The sequence below is a fragment of the Cherax quadricarinatus genome, chromosome 1 (genome assembly GCF_038502225.1).
Source record: "Cherax quadricarinatus isolate ZL_2023a chromosome 1, ASM3850222v1, whole genome shotgun sequence".
In the NCBI taxonomy this organism is placed as follows: domain Eukaryota; kingdom Metazoa; phylum Arthropoda; class Malacostraca; order Decapoda; family Parastacidae; genus Cherax; species Cherax quadricarinatus.
Window position 1 is genome coordinate 63,326,833 of NC_091292.1, and position 10,110 is coordinate 63,336,942.

Here is a 10,110-nt window from a genome sequence, read left to right on the forward strand (position 1 = left end):
GATGTCCTGCTATATAAACTGAGGATGGGAGTTCTCGGCTGTCAAAAGTTAAACGAGCCACATTGCTAGGGTATCGTCTCCGCCCACGGGCAGGAAGAACGTAAGTGTCTACCTTGAGGATTGGGAGATCTTGGAGTTCCAGCTGTTCTAGAATGTCGGTGCCGCATGTCTGGAAATTTTGTTGAACTATGGTATGGGGCAGAATAACGGTACCACTACAAGAATTGAGGGAATGATGTTTTTCAAGGGTGACAGGAACAGTATCTATATGGGAAAGACGAGAGAGCTCACGAGCCTGGGTAGCATTCTGTACGGTAATGATGCGCGTACCGCTCTTAAGAGCATGAAAAGAAATATCTTTACCAACATGGCGTAGGAGTGCCTTGCCAATACTATGGTCAGAAAGATAGGCAGTAGAGGAAGTTGGTCGTAAAGTGAAGAATTTAGTCCACTGTTCAGTCTGAAACTGAGCGTGGAAAGGTAGTGAAGGACGTGTCGATCTTTTCTGAGAAGAACGAGAAGGTGAAGGTGGAGAAGTATCATCAGCAGGTAATTGTTGTTGACGTTTAGGCGTGGGACCAGAGTTGGTCCGACGTGGGACGGGTCGGCGATTTGAAAATTGCCGCACCGTAGAGGGAGAGGCCGGAAGCATAGTCAGAGGAGAGCGAAGGTCTGATAAATCGAAGGAGTCAGTCGAGGCCTCAGTACCTGAAGCAGGTGAGGAAACAGCACCGGCAATAGGTACAGAGGCATGAGGAATGTCTGAAGAGTGGTCCAAAGACGAGGCGGGGTCAGAACGGGGTGCGGTATCAAGAAGGGGCCCGGGGGTAAAAGGTTCATGGACTAGGGCTGCCATGGTTAGGTTACTTCTTTCTTTTTGTTTTTAAGAAAAAAAAAAAGAAAGAAGAAAAGAAAATAAAAATAAAAAAAAATAAAAAAAAAAAAAAAAAAAAAAAAAGGGGGGGACCGGGGAGGGATAGTTCCTAGGAGGAATGAAAGGGCCAGAAATCTCCCTCCGCGCCCAAGAGGACTCGACACCGCTAGTAGCGCAGATGCAGCATGGAACCCGTGCCATTCCCTACCCTTCATGCCAGTATAATTCTATAAAGGGGACAAGTAATTGCATAAGAACATAAGAAAGAGGGAACACTGCAACAGGCCTACTGACCCAAGCGGAGCACGTCCATGTTTTCCCCCCGGATTAGACCAATGACCCACACCCCGGATTATCCCAATGACCCACCCAGCCTGGTCATCTCCACTCAAGGATGGAGCACTGCAACAGACCCAGCAGCGCAAGCTAGTCAGGTCAACTCACACCTACCCACACCCACTCATGTATTTATCTAACCTATTTTTAAAACTACACAACGTTTTAACCTCAATAACTGTACTCGGGAGTTTGTTCCACTCATCTACAACTCTATTACCAAACCAGTGCTTTCCTATATCATTCCTGAATCTGAATTTTTCCAACTTGAAACCATTGCTGCGAGTCCTGTCTTGGCTGGAAATTTTCAGCACGCTATTTACATCCCCTTTATTTATTCCTGTTTTCCATTTATACACCTCGATAATATCCCCCCTAATTCTACGCCTTTCGAGAGAGTGCAGATTCAGGGCCCTCAGTCTATCCTCATAGGGAAGATTTCTGATACATGGGATCATCTTTGTCATCCTCCTTTGTACGTTTTCCAGAGCATTTATATCCATTCTGTAATACGGTGACCAGAACTGAGCAGCATAGTCTAAATGAGGCCTAACCAAGGATATATAGAGTTGAAGAACAACCTGAGGACTTCTATTATTTATACTTCTAGATATGAAGCCAAGAATTCTGTTAGCTTTATTGCGAACACTAATGCACTGTTGTCTTGGTTTTAGGTTACTGCTAACCAGAACTCCTAAAATTGTGCTAAAATTGGGGAAGAGGTAATACCGATAAACTGGTAAAGACACTATAGCAGAATGTAAACCATAACCGCAAAATAAAATACTGAGACCAACCTTCAAGTTTAGGGTAGTCATACAGAATGGGGGACAGCAGGTGAGATGAGATGCGAACCTGATTGTCAGATTCACACCTCCTGCCGCCTCCTCACCTGCTGTCGACTGAATTTAACTTGATAAATGAATCTCAGCATAGATTCACGAGAGGTCGTTCCTGCCTGACAAACTTACTGACGTTCTTCAATAGAACATTTGAGGCAGTTGACAGTGATAAGGAATATGATATTGTTTATTTGGATTTTAGTAAAGCCTTCGACAGAGTACCTCACAAGAGACTCTTAAGAAAAGTGGCAGCTCATGGTATAGGAGGTAAAGTTCTAGCATGGATTGAGGCATGGCTTACCAATAGAAAGCAGAGAGTTACCATTAATGGAGTGAAATCTGAATGGGGATTAGTCACTAGTGGCGTTCCACAAGGATCAGTTTTAGGCCCCCTCCTGTTCATAATTTACATTAATGACCTTCATGAAGGGATTACTAGTGACATGAGTAAGTTTGCTGATGATACAAAGATAGGCCGTATAATTCACTCTGAGGAGGATATCAATGAACTCCAGGACGATTTGAACAAATTAATGTCTTGGTCTGAGAAATGGCAGATGAAGTTTAATGTAGATAAGTGGTTAGGTAAGACACATATGCAACAGTTAGGTATCTTTATTTCGAAACGTTTCGCCTACACAGTAGGCTTCTTCAGTCGAGTACAGAAAAGTTGATAGAAGCAGAAGATACTTGAAGACGATGTAATCAGTCCATCACCCTTAAAGTTTTGAGGTGGTCAGTCCCTCAGTCTGGAGAAGAGCATTGTTCCATGGAATGAAACATTGTTCCATACTATGGAACAATGCTCTTCTCCAGACTGAGGGACTGACCACCTCAAAACTTTAAGGGTGATGGACTGATTACATCGTCTTCAAGTATCTTCTGCTTCTATCAACTTTTCTGTACTCGACTGAAGAAGCCTACTGTGTAGGCGAAACGTTTCATAATAAAGATACCTAACTGTTGCATATGTGTCTTACCTAACAACCTGTCGGTATTTTATACCATTTTAATGTTCAGCTCTTAGCCTGTATATAACACCGTAAAAAATGAAACTGTCACTAAGTCAAGTGTCCTTAAAGGTTTCCTTTCTGCCACAGCGTCTGTCAAGGGTAAAACTGTTAACCATCATCTTAAACCAATGCAAGCGCACAGTGGAAGCACTCTGGCAAATATAACCGTTTCCGGTAAAAAGAACAACACCCAGGTATCTATTTAAGTGACAGGTGAAAACTGGTGGAGAGAAATGGTATACAAGACGCGATGGAAACGAGACAAATTTGCAGTAAGGAGATTCATCATTAATAACGTTTCGCCCATTTAATAACGCCCACTTTGTCAATAAAGGTTCTCATTACACTGCTTCTGTGCGTCCGTTATGAGGAAACTAACACCCGCATTCCCATTTACTGCTAGATGAATACAGACACCAGGTGGGACTGACACCCAGGTACCTGCTTACTGACCCTAACACGTTGAGACGTCTTACCTCATTTTTAAACGTTACATGGGTTACATATACGTTTTGAAAAGTTTTGTAGCTTGATTTGGCTACTTTAAAGAAGTGTACAGAAAACGTTTAGAACAGATTACGTTGGAACTAGTTAGAAAATTAACTTAGTATAGTGATGATTGGTTGTGCATTGCAGGATGGTAGAGGATGGATAATCAGCGTGTTAATATGATGGGAGAGCGCTAAACCCACAAATGTTGCAACACCTGGGAAATGGAGATAACCAGGTTTTAGAGGGGATTGTAGTTCCAATTCCTTAGATGAAGATCCCTTCCTCAGCAACAACATCCTCGTGAAGGGAGCCAGTTAGTTACACATTCCCACAAAAACAGATCCCTGGGTAATCTATACCTGGACAAAGTAGATCTATGCCTGGACCTAGGAGGAAAGTCTGAACAAGTTATAAATATTAATAGGCTCCTCAATGAAGTGAAACCATGTTTGGAGCAAATGTTATTTGTAGATGACACTAAAATAAGCATGAAAGTCACTTTGGTGGAAGACACTGCAAAATTGGAGATTTATAAGCAGGATTTTCCAGTGGACAATGAAGAACAACAAAACGTTCAATGGTGATAAATTTCAGCTGCTTAATTACCTGTGGAGAGAATAAACTATAATGGGATACTGTATACAAAACTCAAGTGGGTCGTCCAACAGAACGAAAGGAACACATGAAAGACTTGGGAATAAGTATGTCAGCTGACCTTTCTAACACAATAAACCCAACGTCACGACAGCCAGAATGTTGAGGTGGATAATGAGAACTTTCAAAACAAAGGAAATAATGCAGTTGGTGACTTTTCAAGTAGCTCGTGTTCTCTCATTTGGATTATTGTTCAGTGTTGGCGGCCCCGTCCAGGGCAGGAAATATCAGAGCTGGAACAGATAGAGATCGTTACGGCCTCCATCGAGCTAATAAAACATTTGCTGGGAACACCTTCCCAAACATGTATTTACTGGAGCTGAGAGAAAGATACATGATAATATATACCGAAAAGTATTTAAGGGCCTTATCCCAAATCTTCACACTGCCTTAAACGTACTGAAGAGATATGGAGAGAAGTGCAAAGTAGGGGTGAAAAGCAAGGGTGCAGTTTACCTGGAGAAAGTTCCGGGGGTCAACGCCCCCGCGGCCCGGTCTGTGACCAGGGCACAATAATGGAAATACGTCCGGAGCTCCAGACTACTCAGTATCTTACCAGAAAATATCAAAAACACTGCAGGAACAAGTTTAGAAGTCTCAAAGAGGAAACTTGACAAGTATTTTCACCAGTGCCAGATCAGCTAGACTCTGGTGGATATGTGGGTCAGAGGGGCCACCAGCAGCAACAGCCTGGTTGACTAGGAACGCACCAGACGAGCCTGGCTCATGGTCGCACTCGGGTAGTAGTAAAACTTTGAACTGTAACGTATATCAAGGGTCGAGACCTAACTCTGGACCTAGATGTAAGCATAGAACTAGATCTAACAAACTAGATCTAAGCCTCAAATTTAAAGATCAAACCTGAATCAGTAAGATTCAAGCCCGGACCTAGATGATCCAAACCTAGAAGATTCAAGCCTAGTCAAAAATGATCTGAGTACCTATGGCCTAAATTCAGCAGTGTGGTCCAGCACTTCTTTCCGAGTTCAGGAGATAACGAACATCCACGGTAGCACAATACGTCCTTCACTGCCTAAGTAACCATTTTTTTTTTTTTTTTTTTTTTTTTTTTTTTTTTTTTAAAGATTTGGTGGGCACCTTACCTGTAGGAAAGATGAAGTATCTGTCATTGTTTCCTGTATATTATTCCACATTTTATACGAGAGCAGCAAACCAAAAGTATTTTACACAACCGAGCGGTGCACTTATTGTAGCAAGAGTAGTGAAGGTTAGTGCAGAATCGGAGTCATGGTTGCTGCAGTGCGTTTGTTAAAATTAATCTAATCTACATTGAAGGGACTTCTGAAGAGGTCAGAGTGAGCACAAAGACACTGGTGTGCTTGAATAAATTGTTAACGCAACCCAACACGACATAAGACAGTTATGGTATTTTATTAAATGAGTTATCTACCAGGGACTATGTATATACAAGGGTTGGTGAGGCGTCCTCCGGCGAGACAACTAGGCAAGCAATGTTCACTTGAGAGTCGCCCGCAGAGTAGGCGAGGTTAGGCGATCATTTAACCTCAGCTGCTCTTAAGAACATAAGAACGAAGGAACACTGCAGAAGGCCTACTGGCCCATGCGAGGCAGGTCCAAGTCTCCTACCGGCTTAAGCCAATGCACCCAACCTAGTCAGGTCAGGTCACATTGACTTAAGGGAGGAACACTGCAACCGACCTGGTAGCACAAGCTATCAGGTCCAACTCACACCCACCCACATCCACTCATGTATTTATCCAACCTATTTTTAAAGCTACACAACGTTCTGGCCTCTAACTGTACTCGGGAGTTTGTTCCACTCATCCACAACGATTAACAAACCAGTACTTTCCTATATCCTTCCTGAATCTGATTTTTTCCAACTTAAAACCATTGCTGCGAGTCCTGTCTAGGCTAGATATTTTCAGCACACTATTTACATCCCCTTTATTTATTCCTGTCTTCCATTTATACACCTCAATCATATCCCCCCTAATTCTACGTCTTTCTAGAGAGTGCAGATTCAGGGCCCTTAGTCTATCCTCATAGGGAAGATTTCTGATACACGAGATCAACTTTGTCATCCTCCTTTGTACATTTTCCAGAGAATTTATATCCATTCTGTAATAGGGTGACCAAAACTGTGCAGCATAATCTAAATGAGGCCTAACCAAGGATGTATAGAGTTGAAGAACAACCTGAGGACTCCTATTATTTATGCTTCTTGATATGAAGCCAAGGATTCTATTAGCTTTATTGCGAACACTTATGCACTGTTGTCTTGGTTTCAGATTACTGCTAACCAGAACTAAATCTTTTTCGCAATCCGTAATATTAAGATCTACATTTAGTTTATATGTGGCATGGTTATTGTCCTGTCCAACATTTAGAACTCAAAACCTCATCTACCTGGTTTTCACTTCTGTACCTCTTCCCACCACTTTATACAAGTCTTTAGGGGACGAATTTTATGATTACTATAACCCACAATTTACTGTATTTACATACTGACAATCCTCAGACGCCGGGGCATTGCACTAGATACAGATCTTTAAAATAATAATCACGGTTGTACGGCTTACCATATAACGAATGCTGAAAGTTACGCTTGAAACTGAACGTCGTAATTTTAAGGGCCTACTCTCTTAGTAGCTATCGTTCCTTTTCTCCTATCAGTTGTCTACTTCATGTATTCACCGGTAGAAACTAATGGAATTTAGCAAGGTATTCCTCGACGGTTTTATTTGCGTGTATTCCCACTTATCAGGGCTTTAATTATTATTATAATCAAAAAGAAGCGCTAAGCCACAAGGAGGGCTTTAATTAAATTTCAGTTCTGGTGGCAAGATTGAAAGGTACCATATGTATTTTCGAACGATATCTTCTGTACGTGACATTTTAATTTGTCAGCGACTAGTTGTGTGTTCACATACCGCATAACTGCATATTACAGGTTATGCGCTTAAACCTAGTTTCAGTAATCAGTCTAACCGTAAGCAAAGCTTTTAGCATTTTATTTTTTTTAACTGATGCATCGTTTAATTTCATTATACGTGCCAGTGGTGTAGAAGGTTAAGTGGTTTTATGGTGACCTTGTCAAAGCCCAGTTAAGACTAAGAACTACGCCACCCACAGGAAAATTATACATTCGTAATACATAGGTATGTAATGGGTTATTTGTAATTATATTATTAAAATTTTACCTAGCTACACAATCTAAAATCATATGCGGTACATTAAAATTTCTTATTTACATTATGGACAATAAGATGATAAATACGTATATCACAAAATAATACTTTTACTCGACATAGGTCAAATTATACCGTACACAGGATGACGTAGACAGTTAAAAACTAAATGAAGGTGGTAAGAGGTTAATGGATGGTAAATGGCATTTAGTAAGTGAATGAGGTAAATGTTAAATGTGGTAAAAAAAATTCCTGGAAAATGAAATTGATGTAGGAAATGAAATTGAGTTGGTCCCTATCTTACAGCTGCGAGGAGCTGCTTGTCACTAATATTGATAGGTGGAGACGCAGGGACGATTACTGTCAAGATCTTGTCTCCCCTGAGAGTATTATGTTCTGGTACCTCTTTTTACCTACTCGTCTAGACATATGGTGCGGACCAGCACCTCAGAAACCATATAAGGATCTGCATTGGAAGAAGGTCTACGATCTTCCAAATATCCCTGCTTCTCCTCTGCCACACCCCGTGGGATGCGGATTGAGCAGCCCCTGTTTGCTACACCTGCAGAGAAATCGTGAATAGAGGAAGTTTCATGTAGGCCAGTTAGACGCCTCTCGTTATCCTTGCCCTCTTTGGGATCATAAGCTTTGATGTGACGAATGTGGTGTCTGGAGAGCTTGTCAATAGCTTTCTCGATTTCAGAGATACCATTGGGGTCTCTCATCCCCTTGGTAGAGAAATTAGTGTGCATTCCAGCACCATTCCAGTCGCCAGGGATGGGCTTGGGGTCCAGGGACACCACAACATTGAAGTCTTCAGCGACGCGGTGAAGGAGGTATCTGGCCATCCAGAGGTCGTCACCCATAGTGATGCCTTCACAGGGACCCACCTGGAACTCCCATTGTGCTGGCATTACTTCTGCGTTCTCTCCAGAGATGTTGATACCAGCATATAGACACGCCCTGTAGTGAGCCTCTACCACATCTCTGCCGTAGACCTTGTTGGCTCCTACGCCACAGTAGTAGGGACCCTGAGGGCCTGGGAAGCCATTCTTGGGCCAGCCCAATGGGTGATTATCGGTGTCTAAAAGAGTATATTCTTGCTCCATGCCGAACCATGGATGAGTGTCTGCTGCCTTAGTGCACACCTCAAGACATCTGTGGCGATGATTGGTTTCTGTGGGCTTCTTATTGTGTTTGTAAGTCTCGCAGAGAACTAGTTTGTTGTCGCCCAGTCTGAAGGGGTCTCTGTATAGTGCTACGGGATGCAGGTACACATCGCTGTTGCTGCCCTCCGCCTGATTAGTTGATGAGCCATCGAAATTCCAGATAGGAAGTTCTGAAAAGTAAAAAAAAAAAAAAACCATTAATATGGATAGATTTTTTATTTAAGAGATAGGAGTATCTTATGTTTGGCAGCGATAGAACCTTCTCCCACCTATACCATGCATCTTTCCTCCCATCCTCTTACCCTGTAGGGAGTATTGATCTGGGGCGGCGCCTCCTGCGCCATGGCTAACCCACAGCCACTAGTAGGTCAGGTGTTTACACACTTTTAATTAAAAGTTTAAAGTAGAGAAAAGTTTAATAAAAGCTATATAACGTATTGAAATGCCCTAATGTGTTACGTTCAAACTGAAAAAGCTTCTTGTGTGATCAATACCTAGAACAATTAGTATGGAATTTAAAGAACCGCACGACTACCTTCTGGTCAGCAGCTGTGAAACTTTCAAAGTTACCTGAGGGACTTTTTGGGATGAAGTTGACTGTCCTAGATTTTGAGCGCAGGTTCTCGCCAGAGCCGTCTATCCAGGCGTACATCACCTGACACTTGTTGTCAGGAATGGGCAGCCTCAGGTACCTGTCTAGCACAGTCTTGTTGGTAGCGGTGCTTGTTGTAAACATTTTGAGGTTTTCTGAGAAATAGGAAATACCCCAGTTAAACAATTATAAGAAATGATACTTCGTACAAATATAAGCAATAGGGCCTAAGTCTGCTATAAAATCAACAAGATTTTAATTAAACAAACTCAAATTGATAGTTATGAAGCAGCACAATATGTAGTCACAAAATGCGAGAATAAGACTTACCTTAGTTTTACAGCAGTTATAAAATAAATAAAAACCACTAAGGTTACTCCAGTATTATCTAAGAGCAGTGGGCACGGCCATTGGTGAGAGAAGAAAATCTATACCCCAAACCCTGCTTCTGGCCTTTATATAGGAGCCTTGACGTCACTGCTCATGCGCACTAAGGGAACCACCTGCATTTGGCACCTTCAACCAGGATACATTCTAAATAACCACGTTAAATGCCATTCTTTAATCGCTTTACTAGCCATAAAGGCAAAGACATGCTAATTACGGTGTTAAAGCTTTAAAAAGGTACTTTATTATATTGGGTAATTATTCACTAAAATATGTAACTGATTTATATAGGAACTGGCAACTTAAGGTGTGCGCCTTGGCTTTGTTGATCAATAAGGTTCAGATTTATATATTTTGACCTCAGGTGTTGCTAGTGGCTTGTTATTTGGGTCAAAATATGTTTGTTGTCAAACAATAGCATCGCCAAGGTGAGGGGGGATAAACAACAGTAGCTAGAAAAATATGAGAGAAACCTTCGTTTACTCTACCCTCGCAACCAGCAGGCAAGGTGTCATCACCAGCCATTACTTGGGTCATGTTATATCTGCCAATTTTAATCCACACTTTTATTTTTTTTT

The 10,110-nt window shown here is 41.8% G+C and overlaps 1 protein-coding gene across 1 annotated transcript; it reads right to left on the minus strand.

Annotated features, from left to right (window-relative positions):
- Nucleotides 1-7,344: 7,344 nt before the first annotated feature.
- On the minus strand, nt 7,345-9,616 carry LOC128688416 (glutamine synthetase). The gene is made up of 3 exons (XM_053776295.2): nt 9,476-9,616; nt 9,124-9,300; nt 7,345-8,723 (listed from the first exon to the last, which is right to left on the minus strand). The coding sequence occupies exons 2-3, from the start codon at nt 9,287-9,289 to the stop codon at nt 7,798-7,800; spliced, it is 1,092 nt and encodes a 363-aa protein (XP_053632270.1). The 5' UTR covers nt 9,290-9,300; nt 9,476-9,616; the 3' UTR covers nt 7,345-7,797.
- Between the last annotated feature and the right edge of the window lie 494 nt (nt 9,617-10,110).

Bases quoted from the DNA above. Each gene is read 5' to 3' on its own strand.
- LOC128688416 (XM_053776295.2), bottom strand. From the start codon at position 9,289: ATGTTTACAACAAGCACCGCTACCAACAAGACTGTGCTAGACAGGTAC. The intron at 8,724-9,123 runs GTAACTTTGAAA...TTTACTTTTCAG, and splicing joins CATCCCAAAAAGTCCCTCAG to AACTTCCTATCTGGAATTTC.